At 28.1% G+C, this 20,333-nt stretch overlaps 1 protein-coding gene across 12 annotated transcripts in view; it reads left to right on the forward strand.

Annotated features, from left to right (window-relative positions):
* Mi-2 (chromodomain-helicase-DNA-binding protein Mi-2 homolog) overlaps positions 1 to 20,333 on the forward strand; it is a 161,370-nt gene that overhangs the window by 79,837 nt on the left and 61,200 nt on the right. For 8 of the 12 annotated variants that reach the window (XM_075381508.1, XM_075381511.1, XM_075381514.1 and 5 more), the window contains exons 12-17: positions 253 to 450; positions 3,997 to 4,157; positions 8,086 to 8,269; positions 10,267 to 10,394; positions 12,709 to 12,964; positions 18,194 to 18,502. In XM_075381508.1, coding sequence (XP_075237623.1) covers positions 253 to 450; positions 3,997 to 4,157; positions 8,086 to 8,269; positions 10,267 to 10,394; positions 12,709 to 12,964; positions 18,194 to 18,502 — 1,236 coding nt within the window. The remainder of the gene's footprint in view (positions 1 to 252; positions 451 to 3,996; positions 4,158 to 8,085; positions 8,270 to 10,266; positions 10,395 to 12,708; positions 12,965 to 18,193; positions 18,503 to 20,333) is intronic. The other 4 variants (XM_075381509.1, XM_075381515.1, XM_075381519.1 and 1 more) reach the window with 1 other exon arrangement.

Here is a 20,333-nt window from a genome sequence, read left to right on the forward strand (position 1 = left end):
TGTATTTCATCTTATACTGCTTATGCGTCTAACCTCCTCTGTGATGGAATAGTAGCAATTTTTGTCATTCATCTAGAAAGTTGATCATGGTCACATAAGGAATTTTTTACATACTATTAAGTAACATATTTTCAAATATTAATCTCTGGCTTCCTGAAGTGAATTATTTATTAACATACAAGTAATTTTAAATGATTTTGCCATCGTAAATTGAAATATGTACGTCGATTAATATTTTAATTTTTGTATTAGGCTAAACCTTTATCCGGTAAAGTAGCAAAAATATTAACATGGCGATGGGCCCAATCGCCGGAAGACAAAGCCAAGGCTGAAGATGGTAGTAACGGTTCATCCGCTAAAAAGTCGTTAAGAGGTCCAAAACAAAGAGAATACTTTGTTAAATGGTGTGAGAAATCATATTGGCACTGCGATTGGGTTTCTGAATTACAGGTAAGTCGGATTTGTTTACGTAATTAATTTAATTAATCTTCAACTTCATTCTTCTCTCCAAAAAAAAAAATCTTCCAGTCAAATCTCTGGATTTAGGTTCAAATTGATTTGCATCGTTTATCTCTCTTCAATTTTTCATTAAAAAGGTAATCTTTAAATAATCCTCCAATATTTTTTGTCTATCTTATCTGGACTACTGTTTCATTTTCTTGTCAAATTCTAAGTTAAAGATACTCTTTTTTTCATACATTCTGTTTTAATTGTCCAAACTATCACTGCCTATTCTATTCTATTTCTTGTATGGTCTCCAAATTTTAATCTATTCTATTTTTTGGTCTCTCACTTTAAATCACCAGTTTATTGTTCATCCCATTCTTTTTTTTTTAAGAGTCATCTTTTGTACATTTATTTCAATTTACTTCCACGATTCTGATGATTATTGCAAGAAATTTAGTGTGTACAAGGTGTGATGAAAAAATTAAGAGAATTCATATTTGTATTGTAACAAATTTACTTATTGTATATATTGATATTGTCCCCTTCAAAATAGTCCCTCAGAAATGCAACTCAGCATTTCTTCCAGTCCTCAAAACATTTGTAAAAAGCATTTTTTTTTTCTTTTTCTATATCTTAAGTACATTTGGGTATTTTTTTTTATTCCATCTTATCGTTGCAATCATTAATGTTAAAAGTTTCCTTAATCAGTGAGAAGAAGAAAAAGTCTTAGGATGTCTTGGCAAGAATTGAGGCTTGTGCATCATTATGGCTTTATTTTTGGCTGAATAAATAATAATCGCAAATTAATAGTGGAGTGTTAATTGGTTGTTGTCCACATTTGCGGTTGTTATCTTTGGATTGTTTCACGTAAATGGTGTAAAACTAAGTAATACTGTTTGTTATCTGTTCAGTTTTGTGGTAAGAATTTTACAGTGTGCAGAATAAAAAAATTCTTTCTTTTTTTTTTATCATACTTCATGTATGTTCACTGAATGTAATTAAAAAACAAAGAAAAAGTATGTAATCACAGTGCATGATATAACTTATTTCTTTTAATTATATATATTATAAAAAAATATATATAAGGTGCCACAGCCATAAAGTTATTGACGACCTGACATGATGAAGTACAATCACTCTTGAAAATTGCATTTTTATTCTCAAGAACAACGAAGGTAGCACTATGACTTTTTATATTAAAAAAAAGATGTACCTGTTTATAAAGAATATGTATTTATTTGTTCTTAAAATTAGATATCTGTTTTTTTATTGTGAGAATTTTTATGTAGTATTTATTATGTATCTGGGAGTATATGCTGGAAGAAATTTCTTCTGTTGGATTTACACCTGAGATGTGAACGTAAAAATTTGATGTTACGTAGGCAATATTTTGAGCCTTCATATACTTATTAATCAAATGACATTTAAAGTGCATTGAAAAGTTACTCTGTACTAATGTACTAAATGTTTAAATTAACAGTGAAATAATTAGAGTAGAATCTGCAAATATTGAAATGTTGTTTTTTATTTAGTATGCTACAATAATAATTTGTATCAATGATCCACGCAAGCATGCTATTGTGTTTTGTTCCCCTGCACACATAACTATAGAAGGGCAGTGATGTATCAGCGATTACTTGTCTCAGCACAAGGACAAAGGTATTAAAAGTTGAATATAGTGTTTTAATGGAATTTGGCTTTAACCATAATAAAATGTACATGGAAAAAGCGCTAGAATAGTCTTTTAAGAAATTTCCTGTTATAAAATTCCCCCATGTTAATGCTTTATATAATCTTTTAGACGAGATGCAGAAAATTAATCTTTATTCTGATCAGTACGTAAAAATTCATTATAGACCATATAAATATAAAATAAATTATAAACATAAACCAAATGTTAAGATTAAAAAAAAAATAGACTTCTTTAAAGTTCACATTAATTATTTAAATACAATTATATGAAATAATTAAAATAATTACATGAAATAATGTGAAGGTAAATACATTAAAAATAATAAATTTCTACAGAATAATCCACAATTCAGACATCACTAATAAAAACTATTTTGAGTACATATAAGTACGTGTTGAATGGCTTACAGATGATGCAAGTTTTTTGCTTGATAATTAGTATTATTTAAAAATTCATTATCAGAATAATATTGTCCCCCTAAAAGAAAATTTTTTAATTATATTTAAATAATCGGATGGAATTTTTTTCAAAAAGTTCAACAATTCATTAAAAATGGCAACAGAACCATAAAAAGGCTGTTTCTCATAAGCCGAAGTATTCTGTTGGAGTTATATGAAAACAGTTTTGTTGTCTGGTTTGTTAAATGTGGATGTGTCCATTTTTTAAGAATAAGTGACCATTTTTTTTAGCAAAGATTCCACATTCATAAACATAAACACAAGGATACTTTAACGTATTTAATTTTCTAAATATAGGCTACAAATTTCGTACTTATTACTGGATAATAATCTGATAGCCCATTTTTGTGTCTTAAAACTTCTTCTGATTTAATTTAATTTTATTTTTTTTGGAGGAGCCACAAGAGATGGCGTTATACTTCATAACGAGAATGTATGTAGACATGGTAAATATTTAATAATGATGACAAGCTTAGCGTATTAAGTTGCTTTAGAGCAAAGCAGTATGGCTTGATTTTGTTACAATGAAATCAGTTTGATCATCTCATGAGAATTTGTCATCTAATAAAATGCTTAGAAATTTCACTCGATAGGTGACAGAATACTAGCATTATTATTAGAGGAAATTCTATCTACACTATCAGCAATGTAATATCTATCTGAGAAACACAATTAAATGGTTTTATCCATATTTCAAAGTTAGGTAATTGCAGTCTTTCCATTGAATAATTTTTTTAATTGCTGTCGTAGAATTTTCAATTTTTTAAAAATAATTATATTCAGATATAGATACAGTTATGTCTACTGTGTAAAGAGCTACAATGAAGGCTCAGGATTTTAAGGTATGTCATTAATGAACAATAAAATCACTTTACTGTTAGGCTGTCCATGTCAGATGAAACCGTTATGGATATCCAGAACGCAAAACATGTAAGTCTAGATAAGTTTGTGATAGAGCTGTCAAATTGTTATGCTGAAGTAAGCAGTCTGATACTCTGAAAAAGTAGTATTTCTAGCTCTATGCCTGTTGTGCATCTTCTTGAGTGATACTGCTGTGGGGCAATTTTCAGTACTGTTACTAGTTACAGGATTTTTATTTGAAGACAATATGGACAGACAAAAACACTCGTTTGGTTTGTGGATTATCCAGTACACTGGGAAAAATCTTTACTAAAACGCAGAAGTTTATGCAAAAGTGTAAGATAGATATTGGTAGATCCTATTACAGCACGTCCTCTAAAATCTAATGTGATGCGATAAGAGTTGAAGTACTTTTGAGTTCTTTTAAGGCATTTTATAAGAAAATAAGATTGAATTTTTTGTAGTTCAGTCGATGTAAACTCCTTTGAAATAAATTTTACACATGATGTACAACAACTTTTTAAATTTATTTTACAGATGGATGTATTTCATCCATTAATGATTAGAAATTACATGAGAAAATTTGATATGGATGAACCTCCAAAATTGGATGAACCGATCGATGAACTGGATAATAGAATGAAACGGATTCGAGAAGCTGGTACTAACGATTCATATCTTGAAGAAAAATATTATCGGTAATTATGTTATGAATAAAAATTGTATAATTATAGTTCAGTTGAACACAGATTTTTTTCCCTAGGCCTTATCACTAGAATAAGTAGTAAAAATACTTTGTTCCCACGATCAATAAAAACAAATTATCTTTTTTTTTGGCATGTACAGTTTCTTTTTAAGCTAAATAATTTTTTTTCTAGGCCTCATTAGAACAGCTGCTGGTAAGTCGATTGACATGACTTCAACACTGTTGTCGTTCTTGATATAATGCTGTTACTATTCAAATATTACAGCTTATTAAATTTTTTATAGTTATATGATTGTGTATGTGTGTGTGTGTATATATATATATTTATATAATATACAAAAATTACATATGTGCAAATATATATATATATATATATATATATATATATATATATATATATATATTTGCACAGTGTTTCTAAAATGGTGGGCTGGCTAGACGTTTACAGGTTCTACTTTTAAAACTAAAGAAAAAATATCCTTAGGAAAAATGGCAATTTCTCCTTTCTTCTCCCCCTGTCAACCATTTTGTTATTTTTATATCAAAATTTTTATCATACGTTTGGATGGAGTAATTACATTGATTTGGTAAGCGTCTTTGTTATAAATTTTTAAAATTAAAAAAAATCAGGACTATTTTCACGACCTTCACAAATTACAAAATGGTGGCCATGTTTATTTTTCAATCCGTTAAATCTTCATAGATATAAGTTTTGTCAAAATGTATGCTATTTGCTAAAATATTAAGCCTTTTATTTTTTTAAATCTGTTAATAAATAGCTAAGTTGTGGCTGAAATTGATGTAATTTTGTCAGTTTTCATGTCCTCCACTTTACGTTCAATTCAATAAAATAGTAATTGTCTTTATTTATTGTTAGTTCTAGTATTGTAAATTAGTACCAAATTAAGTAATAATTTTTTTTACAATAATACACCTAATAATTAAAAAAATAAAACAACTATCTGTGATATTGTTACATTAATTGTTTGGAGAACATTAGGTATGCTTTTTTAAATAATCAAAGTGTCCATCATTAGAAATTACACAAGTGTCCAGTCGTTTTCTGACAGATTGTCTTAACCGTTAAAAAATTCTGGGAATATTCCTCCTAATTTCTCAAAATCGATTTTGGATACTTTGTTGAAGATGTTCAATGTTGAGTATCAGAGTTGAATAAATATGTTTCAAATGGCCCCATAGGTAGAAGTCAAGAGGGTTTAAGTCGGGCGATTGGGCAGGCCAGGGTGCCCTCTGCAGCCTACTCATTTTTCATTGAATGTTTCAAACCGGAAATCTACCGACCGACTAAAATGTGCTGGAGCTCCACTGTGGTGAAACCACATATTCCATATTAATTGTTGAGCTGGGTCTTCCAATAAATGTAGAAGATTTTTAGTCAAATAAGCAAGATAATTTTCTCTGTTTAGATGATTTGGCAGAATGATAGGACCCAAAAGATTAAAAATACCTGCCCATATGTTCAGGGAAAATGTTTGTTGGTGGCTACTTTGGAACGTACCATAAGAACTCTTGTCGCTCCAGATACACTGGTTGTGATAGTTTTGAACGCCATTCCTGTTAAAAGAAGCTTCATTTTTACTTTGTTAATATGATCAGCAGTAATAGTTGCTGTGTAAAATTATTCAAAAGTAAAAAATTAATATCAATTGCTTTACTATTGTGCAATATTGAATTTTATTATGAGAAAAATATTAACTTAATTTGATACTAATTTACAATACTAGAATTAACAATAAATAAAAACAATTAATATTTAATCGATCTGTGGATAGTGGCGGACATGAAAACCGACACAAAATTACAACACCAATTTTCTGCCATAACTCGGCTATTTGTTAATTGTAAAATGTCAATTTGTTCAAAATAGAGGGCGTAATATTTTAGCAAATAACATATATTTTGATAAAATTTATGGAGATATAACCGATTGAAAAATTAATATGACCACCATTTTGTAATTTGCGAAGGTATTTAAATCTTGATTTTATGTCAATTTTAAAACTTTATTACAGAGACGCTTACCAAATATTAATCTGATTCCTCTATTCGAACTTCAGATTATAATTTTTATATAAAAATAACAAAATGGCAGATACTGGGAGAACAAAGGAGAAATTGCCATTTTTCCTAAGCATATTTTTTTGTTTTTTTTTTTTTTTTTTACAAGTAGAATCCGACAAAGTATAGACAGCCCTCATCTTAGGAATACTGTGTGTGTGTGTGTTTTTTTTTGCCAGGTTATCGCAGTTTATACATGATACACTTAAATTTGTATAAACCCTGTGCTTCTGGCATATATAAATTGTAGTTTTTTTCTTTTTAAAAATAGCAACATTGATATTCATCTTTTATATACAAAGTCTTTATATAAAAGTTGAAAAATCAGTTGTACAGTTTTTTTTCTTTTTACGTGAAGGATAGTTTGTATCCAGATGATTTTTGAATACTTGATAAAATGTTTAAATTATTTTTTTTACTTGCTAAGGAAGCTTCAAAAAAATGTTCTTTTAATGTATTTATACAACCTCTGTATATATTTAAAAAGCTTTATACAGAATAAATCCCTTTCAATGTAATAAAGCACTTTAAAAAAATTTTTTTTTTAATTTTTCAGTTAACTTTTTATTTGTTAATTTTAAATACTTGCCATTGTAACAATATTCGGTAGTGTCTTTTCCCACGATAGTATATAAAATTATGACAGTATATAATGCAAAAAATTAATCATATCTCTATATGATTAATTTTTTGCATTTTTCATGAATATTAAGTGAAATATTTATTCATTTCTGAGCTTTTTGTATAAACTAATTCATTTGTTATTTATTTTGGTAATTAATTGTTTAGAGTTCATTAGAGTTTGCCATATTAGTGACTGAAAATGCATTTCATAAAAATAAGTTATATTCTTACTGTTTATAACTAATTATTTTTTTATCTCATTTGCGTAGTCCCAACGCGTGGAAGTGAGTGATATTAGTCATGTTGTGCACGAGTTTGAAACTTTAAACTACTCACTTTACTATATGTATATATATATATATTGCATTGCAAATATGTTACAAAAGAAAAAACCATTTCAGTCTGAGAGAAAACAAGAATGTAACAATTGCCTTATGCAATTCAGACAATGAATGGTAAACAGTCAAACAATGAACATTTAGTAAAAATGAATTTTCCTTTAAAGAGAAACTACCAGATTCATAGAATTTTTTTGAGACTATTTGTAATTGTAGTAGAACATAAAAATATTTTCATTATTATTTTACTGAAATTAATCTATTTAACATTAATATTATTCTTCCATACTGTTAAATTTTATTTAAATTCTATTAAATAAACTTCATAGTACAGAATAGTTAAATAATATTTACCTTAATTTTTCTTAAAAGTACTAGCTTTCTGGAAAAGGTACTTGCAGAATCTTGCATCCTCAGTCGTGATTGAAATAATTCTGCTGTGCATAATTGCATCGCGGGATCCTGCATAAGTACTGGCATGAAAAATTAAGTTTAGATATCTTATCTCAAATGCTGTACCGGATGGTTTATTTATAAAATTTAAATATAAAATATTTTGCCTTTTTTTTTTTTTTTTTAATTTTAACTGATTTCATGTTGTATGGTAAAAGTGGTGTATATTATGTTTTCGGAGTTTATTTTAGACTTAAGTTTTTTATCCCATAAATCGTAATATTTTTTTGTTTCTTAAATTCTATCGTCAGTTGTATTATGATGAATTAACACCATTTTTATGTCAAAATGATACACTGGTTTCACAATACAGTCGTTCTACTGAGTCTTTCAGTTCTGTATTAATTTTGAAATTCCCAGTTTTTTTTCTTTTCGTTGGTTTCGTTTGTATGTCGTTAATTAAAGTGCACGTTACATTTTTAAAAGTTTTTATAGGTATGGTATTAAGCCTGAGTGGATGATCGTTCATCGAATAATCAATCATCGAGTGATGCGTGACGGTCGTACGTTATATTTAGTTAAATGGAGAGATTTACCTTACGATCAAGCTACGTGGGAAGAAGAGACTGATGATATTCCTGGATTAAAGCGTGCGATTGAATATTATCAGGTAAGCTTTTTTCTTGTTACGTTATTTATTTTATTATATACAACAGTCTTGCACCTCCATTTACATTGAGTATTTATTGTAAGAGATAAAAAGCAATAGCTTAAAATTAAAATGACAAAAAGGCTGAATGGGTTGTTAAACCTACCTTTGAATAACTTTGGATACTTATGTATTAACGCCACCGCAGCTACAGTTTTATTTAAAAACAAAGTAGACAATCGGATTTCGGTTAAATAAATATTTATTTATGTTAAACTCTATATCGGCCCATTCTCCACCGAAATCCGATTGACTACTTTGTTTTTAAATAAAACTGTAACTGCGGTGGCGTTAATATGTAAGTACCTAACTTTGTTCTGCAAGACAGTGCCAAGGGATTCGCTAATAATTATTAAAATTGTTTTTAATTAGTGTTAAGTTTATTATTAATACATAGCGCAATACTGACACAATTCTATTTATAATTGTATTATATCAGTGAAAATGTGTATTTTATTATGTCAGAATGCATTTGGTTTTGCTTTCCTTTCAGTAAATTTAATTATGTTTTTAATAGTATTTTCTTTTCAGTATGCTCGCATTCCCATTTAGAGTTAACATACTCCTTTAGGAGGGCACACCCCACAGATTGACAAACACTGGTGTATAATAGATACTTGTGACACTGTTACTTGACCGCGTAAAATAAGGGCCTATTTTATTTCTTTTTTCTGGAAACAGATTGCAAGCTGTTGAATGAAAATTTTTCTATCTTTCAAATAACTCTTCCATTTCATTATTAATTAAAATTATGATACTATGTACATCCAATAATATTGTTGTTAAAACACCCATTTAAGTAAGAAAAAGAAGTGATTTCTTATCTTAACTGATAGGTAAAATTTTTTTTATCACCATATGGAAACCATTAATTAGAAAACATTTTTGAATAATTAAATGATGGATAAAAGTTTTTTTTGAATATACTTAATATGCTAATTTATGTACCATTTCTTAAAAAAGTTATATAATATAATATTAAAACTGTACAAAGCACAGGGTACTTTGTTCTGTATCCAACAACAGGTTTTACTTTAAATCATTAAATTAAAATTTTCAATTTACAAAAGAACATGTTTTAATGTTATAAAATTTTTTTTCTATCAAGTGGTTTATAAAATCAATAGTTTGACGAAGCTTTATTTTACTTTAAGAACAGAGATTATGGGTAATCCAACCTATCTGTCACAGTCTTATAATGAATCGTTCTCAAACTGTTCATAAAATATTTTTAATTAAAAAAAGTCGTGAAATTATGTTTATTGCACACAGTGTTTTTTTACCTTTTTGAGCTAGTTCATTCATTATAATTGAGTATATTATCATTCATATCATATCACGTATAACATTGTCATGCATACCGATATCCATTTCATGAATCCCAGTGGTGCTGATCTGCTCATTTTTAAAAAAAAATATGACAAAATATACAAACAATATAGATTTCTTTGTGATAACTGATTTGCTGTGCCGATCAGTTATTTCATTTAATCGCCAATCAGAAGTCAGTTTTGGAATAATATGTCCAAATAACTGCTACAAAATGTTTTTATAGTTTTATGACTGTATTTTTATATCCATTGATTGATAGAAAAAAATTTTTATTGCTTAATTTTTTTTAGCTAACTTATTTCAATTAATGAACCATTTAATGAAATAGGTTTTTAAAGACTAGTAGCAGATCTTTTACTTGAAACCGATTGATCTTATCATAGTTAATTTGTTAAAATTTCTGTGAAATGGAAATAATAAGTGTAATGTATAGTGTATTAAAAAAAACTTGATGTTATTTAAGCGATTGAAAAGTAAAAATTTGCAATTCTAGTGAAGGAAACTTCCTTTTTGATAATCATTTTTTGTACATTTAGTGTGCCAGAGTAAAATACCCAGAGTAAAATACTTTAGATACAAATAACAAATAATTTTTTATCTTAGTTGTCTTATACTTTTTTTTTTAGGACTTAAGAGCCGCTTCTTGTCCAGATGGAAGCACCACTAGTTCAGCCACTAAAAAATTAAAAAAAGGTAAAGGAAAGAAAACGAAGACAAGAGAACTTCAAGATGAAGAAGGTGATTCCAAATTACCGTAAGTAATTCTTTTGCTTCATGTTTATGTACAAATAGCACACTTGTATAAAATGATTAAAGTTGAAAAACATTTGACCCGCTAACTTATCAAAGTATTATACCACCCTTGCTTCCTTGTGGAAGTATAAGTTAACTGGTATTCAGAATTGATGCTGTTCAATATGTGATTTTCACCTATTATTTATGGAAAAAGTGATATAGTACAGTTTTTATCTATGTATTAATGAAAATTACATCTGTAGTTGTAATAAAAGTACTCTAAATAACTTCTTAAATTGTGTGTATTAATGTTTGATGTGATATTTTGTCATTGTTAATTTTTTTAGATGCTGAAAAAGCTAACTAATTTCCAGTAATTAAATAACAAGAAAAAAAAATCCGACTAGTATTTCAAAGTACACAAAAAATAGTTTTCTCTATTATTTTCAATAATAAATTTTTGGGAAGCAAAAATCAATTCTTAAAATTTCTTAACAATTTTTTTTTTAGAAAAGGTTCATTTACGTTATTTCTTCTGTGAAAAGTACCACAAGTATGTTAAAAAATACCCTACTGTTTATTTTGTTCCCTGTTTCCTTTGAGAATCACCTGAAGTAGAGAAACAATGCTGCAGCCAACATTTTATTGAATATATACAAATTATTCTATCAAACTTAATTCCATCAAGCTTACATCCCTTACTCTTAGTGTTATTTTTACATCGTACTTATAATTTAATTTTTGATAATGGGACGTGTTAAAACACTATCGAATTTTGTCAAAAGCTCATTTAAAATTGATCTGAAATTATACGCGTGATTCAGCACGTATTAATAAAAGTAAAAAAATATGCTGTTGGCTTTTACAAATTAATAATGTTGAGACTGCAAAAATTGCCTCGACAAATGTCTGTGAAAAACGATCAGTTACACGACTAAATAGTGAAAAAGTGATGTTTACGTTTTATTTTTAATACTGTAGAAATTGCACTTGACGATATACCCGCAGATGATCAAACAGTTTATAAATATTATCAACATCGAGATCTCTGACATCTTTGTGGTGTTTGTCACAAAGAATCTTATTTGTGGAAATTATGCTGCTGGAAATCCCATCATGATAATCCTGCTCTAGATGATTTTATTTTGAGTATGTAACTCCCCGCATTCAACAAACACTGTATTCTCTTGATGTAGCTTCATACTCATAAGGCTTCTGATTATTCCCAAATGTGAAAGTGCTTCTTAAAGGATCATGATTTGAAAGTTAACAGGAGATTTGGAAAAATGCAGCAACACAGTCGTGTGCCATTGAAAAATAGGAACTCGAGAAGTATTTTTAAAAAGAATGCTACACGTAGGGTGTCAAGTATCTTGTATTTAAAGAAGATAATTGATAAAAAAAAAATTGATTCCATATAATATAATTTAATCGGTTAATATCATGAAGTTGATCTCATATCATTATGAGATTTAGGATTGATCAAATTGACTTCTTTTGGGTCAAAATCTAACCGTACTGTTTTTCTTTGAAGCCCTGAATTAAAATTCTAAGCTTGTCATCATTATTAAATATTATACTTTTGTTACTCCTATACCATCCTCTGGTCTTTCCCTCAAAAAGTTTGAATGAGTTTTTAAGTAGAAAAATTGGGCTGTCAGGTCATTATCTGGTACCCATAAGTAAGAATCGTGTAGAACGACATTTAGAAAATTAAATATGTCGACTTATCCTTGCATTTATATTTATGAATGCGCACAATCTTTTGTAAAAAGAATGATAACATATTCTTAAAAAATAAATACACCACCCCTTCCAAACCAGATAACAGAAATTGTTTTTATAAAACTTAACATGATACTTCAGTTTAAGAGAAAGGACTTTATTTTGCTTCCAGAGCCATTTTCAATAAATTATCATACTGTTTAAAAAATTTTAAATCATTCCATCGATTTATTTAAAATTCAATTAAAAGATTTTCTTTTAAAAACTGACCTTTACATTCTGTATAACAGTACCAAAAATAATTTTCAGTAGCTACTGCTGAATTATGAATTATCTGGTCGTAATTTTACCTTAACGTTAAATCGTGTGTTTATATTAATTAGTAATCTACATGTACTTAAATCATAAATCATACTTTTTATATTTATAATTGATCTTTTCATTCCTGACTTGATTTATATAACGTAATGTGTTATGTACTGAACAGAATAAAATATTTATTTATTGTTGAAAGTCAGTAATAAACAATAAAATCTGTTTGACTACTTGAATTTTTTTGTAGGCTCTCATGGCTTTTGTGTTTACTGTATTTTATTTTTTTATTACAGAAAACGGTACACACCACCACCAGAGAAACCGGTTACAGATTTACGTAAAAAATATGATAAACAACCAGAATTTATCGATCAAACCGGTATGGTGTTACATCCGTACCAATTGGAAGGTCTTAATTGGTTAAGATATTCATGGGGTCAGGGTATTGATACCATTTTAGCAGATGAAATGGGTCTCGGAAAAACAATACAAACAATAACTTTTCTATATTCGTTATTTAAAGAAGGACATTGTAAAGGACCCTTTTTGGTAAGTGTTTCTCTGTATATATATGTATATATAGTAATGCCATTGAAAAATAGCATTTACTTTTTGATGTGCTTTTTTTGTGTATATATATATATATATATACACATTTTATCTAGTAACTTGTTTTATTTCATAGACTGTTTTTATCCTATGTTTGTTTAGATTGAGATTTATGTTATTCTATTTTACTTGATTTTGGAGTTTGTTAAAATAAATTATTTTTCAAAAATTTAATAAAAAAATTAGCTTTAAACAAGTACAGCATTCTAATTTTTAAAAGAATTAAGTGAAGTAGTTCTCTGTTTTAACTGTGTTGGAGAAATACCCGGTGAGAAACTTAAAACCAAACTGAATTAGCTTGAACCAGAGTTATTAAGAGCGTCACTGTTAATGCTGCTAATACTAATGCCCAGTATTGGATTTTTTGTCTGTTGTTAACACTGTTGCACTTCTCAAAAATATTGTAGATGGGAAGATAGACTCTATGATGTATTTCACGTTATATGAGGCATGATTTCATCTATCAGGGTATATTAACCGCACAACATCAGATATTGGACGACTGAAAATCCTCACTGGATTGAGGAAAACACTCGCTTTGCAATGAGAAAATCGGTATGCTCTTTCAGTTAATCATATAGTTGGGCCAATATTTTTTTACCATTCTGTCGGTGTAATGTCTACTCAATTTTTTGAGAATTCTATGCTCCATTTAACAGTTCTTGAATTACAGAACAGAAGAGCTTTTTCCATCAAAGAAGAGCAATGTTCACATATCAAACAATTCACTGCCATAGGTTCTGCAGCTACTGAGTATCAGCAGAGATTGGCCTCTGCACTCCACAGTTTTGTATAGTAGCAATTTTTTTTTTGGGCCATTTGTATCCCAAATGTTTATGTTCAAATTCCCACACTATTGAGCTGAAAACAAAAATTCAATGAGTAATCGATGACATTGGCAAAAACATTTTGCTTCTGATAATTCTCAGCATGATTATGCTAGCACAAAAGTGCGCTGCTGTGCTGGGCATTCACTGGATGTTTTTTTATAAAAATATATAAACTTTTACTAATGTAAATATAGAATTTAATTAATGTTTTCATTTCCATTTCACTCATAAAATGTTACAGTTCATGACTGTTTTATTAGTAGTAGTTCTGTTATAACTTACCCGATGTATGATAATTATAATTATAGATTTAATATTATAATAAGAGGGATGAATATAACATAAAAAATCAAAGATAAACACCAAATGAAGTACTAATAAATGAATAATTTATGTGAATACTTAGTTTTTTATTCTTTTGAAAATATTTGTCGTAGCTTTTGAAAATTAAAAAAATGGTATGTGCCTAGTGAAAGAGTATTACAAATTTGAGTATTATCATTAAAATGAAATGCTTCATTGGGTTTTATAGGCGAATAGAAATTTGATTACAGCAACTATTACTTCAGCTACAATTTTGTCCATTATTATTATTATTACCATGTACATAAAAAATAATATTTCAGAAATGATGTATAATATGGGAAAAAATAATGATATTTTTATGATTTAATGTTAATTGTCGCTAGATAGTATCTGATCTGAAATATTAATAAATATTTAAAACTTTTATAACTTCGGTGTTGCTAATTTATTTTAATTCATTTATGATTAGAGCAATTTTTTGTCAGCCTAAAACCAAACCAAGTACGGTACAGTTATGCTGGATGCTACTGTAGTAATTTTTCGTATGATTTATACAGTTGCATTAAATATTTTAAAGTAAATATTATAGTTGAGTAACAAGGTATTAAAAAGTTACCTCAACTAGTTACAATTTTGGGAGAGAGGGTCAGTCATGTTTCTAGTGGTATTTGTCACATATACACCAACTAAGTACACTTAGACACTTAGCTAAGTACAGTTTAAAGTGTTATCATGCTGTTCACCGGTGAACTTTGTTGTACCATTTATCACTGCATTATATACACACCTGAGATGTAAAGTTCAATTACAATTGAATTTAAAATGTTCAAAACTCATCTGCTCGAGCTTGTTTATTTTTTTTACTTCAAAAAGTAGATGTAAAAAATTCTTACAATACAGTTTATTTACTCTTAAATAGATTACTTTGTGTATAATAAATCTGTTATAAATTGCAATAAAAATTAATACAAAATTAAATGCGATTTATTATAAAAATAACAATTACAATATCAATAGAGATTTTTAAAATGATTTAACTTTATTCAAGAATATTTACTTTTTATATTCAGTAAAGAAAACGAGCTCACACTTAAACAGCTTCCTGCACTTAATGCAGATAAGAAGACATCCCATTGCACATTGGGTATTTCCAGTCCTAGGGGTTTACCTGTAGTAACAGCAGCCAACCCACCTTCCTTGTTCGTTCAATTGTAATAATTTCCATTGTCCAAACCATCTACAGTATTCTAAATATTCTTTCTAGAAAGAATATCTTGTTTCTTCTGCGTTTTTGTTTTCATTCTTTTTAGATTTCTGTTCATTTTCTCTCTGCTTCTTATTCTGGCACTTTCTATGAGCGGAAGCTTCTGTACCTGTTAACAATATTATTTATCTTTATACATGATGTTCACCAAAGTTTCATAAAAACGATCTGGCTCTTAACTAGGAAACATTTGTCTCTTTCCTGGCAGTTGTCCTCAAATACTTGCTGCCAAGAGTAAACTCATCCAGTATAGATATTATTTTAAGAAAACAAGGAATAATAATATAAAATAGATGAGTGAATAAAAATGTAACGCAAAATTAAATTAATACATATTAAAATAAATAAACTGAAGTTATTTTGACGTATAATACAAAAGGTTTTCAGCTATATTTCTTACGCTACCGAAACAAAAACAAAAAATTGTGGGAAAAATAGAACGTTGTAATGTATCGGTACCAAAAAAACTAACAAATATTTTATATATATTTAACTCCCTCAAAAGTAAACTTAAAATAATGGGTTTTTAAAATTGTCTAATATGGCTAAAACAAATGTCCAACAAAACATTAACTCTTGGCACTCTTTTGTTAGAGTTATCATTGTTAGAGTAACATCATAATTTACTGCTACTTTGTCAAATATAACTCGACAATGAAATTTTAATTTACACTTGCACTCCTTTGTCAAGTATGACTCAACATTTTTAAACTAGCTGCAGCTATGCCCAGAGATTCAAAAACAAACTGACATTATTTTAAATCATAAACCCACGTAATATCGATATTCAGTAGTGATATAATCGAAAATTGATCGTGTTAGGCTTAATTACATTCCCAAAGTGAGATGTACTCAATGAGTCAGCACGGCAACTATAAGTCATTCAGTTAGTTATTTTAACCGATTCTGATATGATAATAGTGATGAAGATCTTTACAATCAGTAATTTCGAAGAATGTAATCAAGAAAACGTTTTTTCCTTTATATTATATTGAAATTTGTAGTGATGATGAAATAATTGAACCCCAAGGTAGGCCTACTCCTAACCTTCCAGAAACCGAGGTTTACACATAGAAAGTTGTTTCAAGAAAAGTGATTGTAATTGACATATAAGGCCTGTTTTTTGATTAAATGAAGGCTTTTATAAAAAAAAATTAATATTTTGATATAAGCAATTTTACTATGCACATACAGTAACCAACCACAAATTTAATTAACAGCTGACAGGGAAGTAGTGCTCAAAAAATTGGAGATCCAATGGCAGCACTTTCATTTCATAATTAGAAGGTAAGGAGCTAATTTTGTGATCCATTGATTATATATAAATAAAAATTCTCGTAAGTTATTTTCTATAAAAATTTTTTTGTTAGAAAAGTATTAAAATTTAATTTGTTTTGTTGCAAAAACAAATTATTTTCTATTATAGAATTAATTAGTTATTTTTTTCTCATAAATTTTACAATGTATTTTAAGTAAAACATTTTCTTTGTAAAATTACAATTAGACAACATTTTACCATTTTTACTTGCCTTATTTTGACTCGCAATGCTTTTTCAATTTGTTTTTTTCATGTTTGTCTTCAAATCTTGCATCCTTAATTTAACATACTTCCTGACATTGCTGATTGATGAAATTTTGCACAGTTACTAAGTTCGGGTGACAATACAATATTCTATCATTACTTTTGCAAACATCCTCCGATATGGGGGTAAATTAAGAGTGCAGGTGTAAAAAAACTGCAAAACGGTTATGCAGGGTTTTAAATTCAAATTAACCTAGTAATTAAGCTCATGCGATGTATAATAATAATAATAATAATTTGATTAATGTATGACTAAAAAGTATAAAGAAAATTTTTTTAAATTTTTGGAATATTTTGTAATGGACCTTAATAATATATCTTGACTTCACATAGAGATAGAGATACTATTTTTTCTCTTATTTTTACTTACCTAAAGTCACAGAACAGCTATTTTCAACTGCGTCATCAACACATGACATCACAGCTTAATTAATTATTTCTCTACCTGTAAATATATTTCATGCGTTATTAAAAAAATTTGTTCAGCTTCACTTCAACTAAGAGCTGATTTTTATGCCGAGTTCTGAATACAAAAGTGTGTGTCTGTAAGAGGATCTGTCCTTAAGACCGGATCAGCCGATACAGTTAATCTAAGTTACTCCTGACCTACAGCTTGATTCTATCTGCTATTAAGTTATTTTCAGCCGGCATAAGTTTAATCTTCTTATTTCTAATTCTCTGTTGATCCATATACCTTCTCTGTGACATATTTTTTACTCTGATGATGTCATAACTGTGTCCCCTGAACAGACTTGTTTGAACTGTTAGAAAAATGAAAGCGTGTATTATATGATATCAAATACCAAATGTATTGTGTTATCTCATAAAAAATGGCACATTTATGTAATTTTTTAAAACAAGAAAACATGGATTCCTCCGGTAACACTTTAAAGTTACCTTAAATATATGGAAGTAAATAAATAAATATATTGAAGTATTGTAAGTTCTTATTTGAATTTTAATACATCCCTCGCTTCGACATAACTAAATTTTTGTAGTAAAGTATCTAGACTGTATCTTTACTATATAATTGGGAAGATGTACACAGTTGTAATGCATTATTTAGTATTCTGTAAAACCTACCTTTTAAAATTATTGAAAAAGAGGCGTGTTATATTTAAGAAAAGTTTTTTTTTACATATAAATAAATACATTGATTATGTCTTTCTTTTTTTTTATCTTTTAAGGTCAGCGCACCATTATCAACAATAATCAATTGGGAGCGTGAATTTGAAACATGGGCTCCTGATTTTTATGTCGTAACATATGTCGGTGATAAAGATTCTAGAGCGGTAATTCGTGAAAATGAATTGTCTTTCGATGAAGGTGCGATCAGAGGTAATCGTGCATCTAGAGTTCGTTCTTCAAATATAAAATTTCATGTATTATTGACGTCATATGAATTGATATCTATCGATGTCGCTTGTCTTGGTTCAATCGATTGGGCTGTGTTGGTTGTTGATGAAGCTCATCGGCTAAAGTCTAATCAGTCGAAGGTAAAAGATTTATTTTATTTTTTGGGTAATTAAATAACATTATGAAGATTGTTTGACAAGTCTCTCTTATTTGGTAAGGTGTGGTAAATATGTACTTCATCTTGATCAATAAAATATATATTAATATAAACAGGCTGTCAAATGTTAATTATGATTATTTTATTAAAATTAATTATTAACTTATCTTCTGTTAAAACTTCTTTTGTTTCTGTTTTTATAGTGATCTTTACATTTTGAAAACTTAATTTATTATAAAAAGTTATTAAAAACTATAGACATAAAGTACTAATTATCTATTTAATTTTTTGAAGTTAGGATTTTGGAATTAAAAAAATCTATTCTGAATAAGGAGAGATCTCTGTTAAATATATGAAATATAAAGGGGGAGAAGATTATAATTTATACAGAAATTGTGTAAGTATGATTGCAATGGATGATGAAGATAAAAATAAAATACATAAAGGTGGAAAGATGATGTATCTAAGCCTGCAGATGTATATTCCGGAGGTAAACTAGTCCCCCGTTTGGATCTCTGGGTGAGGACTGCTAAGGAAGGGGTCACCAGAAAATTAAAAAAAACATTCTACGAGTCGGAGCGTGGAATTTAGAAGTCTAAAGAAGGATGGTAGTTTAGAAAATTTAAAAAAGGGAACTGGATAGGTTAAATCTAGATGTAGTAGGAATTCTAGTCCTGCCTGTCCTTTATTTGATTTTGAATTAATTCTAAAATCACCTGATCAAAAGTCATTTTTCTCTTCCCATCGAACCTCGCTAATTCCTACTACATCTACATTTAACATATCCATTTCCCTCTTTAAATTTTCTAACCTACCGTCCTTTTTTTGACTTATAACATTTCATGCTCAGACTCGTAGAATGTTATTTTTTAATTTTCTGGTGATCCCTTCGTTAGTATCCCCAATCGGAGATCAATTACAATTGTATAATAAAATATTTAAAAAATAATAATCACACTGACTTATATATTCATGCGGAATTTATAAAATAAAATGCAATGATTGTTACCATATATATATAGAGGTAAAACTAATAGGTTTTTAAAACTAGATTTGTAGTTTTTAAAGACCTATTTATAATTTTAGTATGAAATTATAAAAATGGTAAATTGGGTTTATCTGATGTTGCTGACCACCTTATTAACAAACATTCTGTATCTGATATTCGGGAAAATTTGGAAATAGTGGAAATCAAGAAATTTAATTTAAATAATAATAAAAGTTTGGACACTTTTGTAGAGATTTTATATTTATAAGTACAAAAGAATTTCCAGCTTAGATCAATTTTCAAACAGAATATGAAGATGACACTCTTATAAAAAGCAGCAACAGATGGCAGCACGTTTTTAGGTAAAAATAGATATAATCTTAATGTATATAAATAATTTCATATCCACTCAGTAATGTAACATTGGCTGGCCAGGTTACATGGTATAAATTTTCTAATTATTTTATATTTAATTTTAATTTCTTAATTGATGTCATATTTCAATATATTATAGTTATTTTGTTTAATTGACTTCATGTTTTGTATATAATAAAGTAATTTTAATTTTTATTCTAAAAAATTTTATGTTTGGTATGTAATTTTATTTAATTTATATAAAACTGATGATGCAGGATCACGTGAAACTGTTATTGGAATAAAGAAAAAAATAAGGTAGTGTCATTTCATTTACTTTGTAATTCTGTTCTTGAGTTGTTCAAGTTGATTTTTATTATAAAAAATACAATATATTGGTACAGAGGAATATGGGTCTTATAAATATTGACTTAAGAAATATATATATAATATGAGAAATAAATTCTGTACA

The sequence above is a fragment of the Lycorma delicatula genome, chromosome 13 (assembly GCF_047948215.1).
Source record: "Lycorma delicatula isolate Av1 chromosome 13, ASM4794821v1, whole genome shotgun sequence".
In the NCBI taxonomy this organism is placed as follows: Eukaryota; Metazoa; Arthropoda; class Insecta; order Hemiptera; family Fulgoridae; genus Lycorma; species Lycorma delicatula.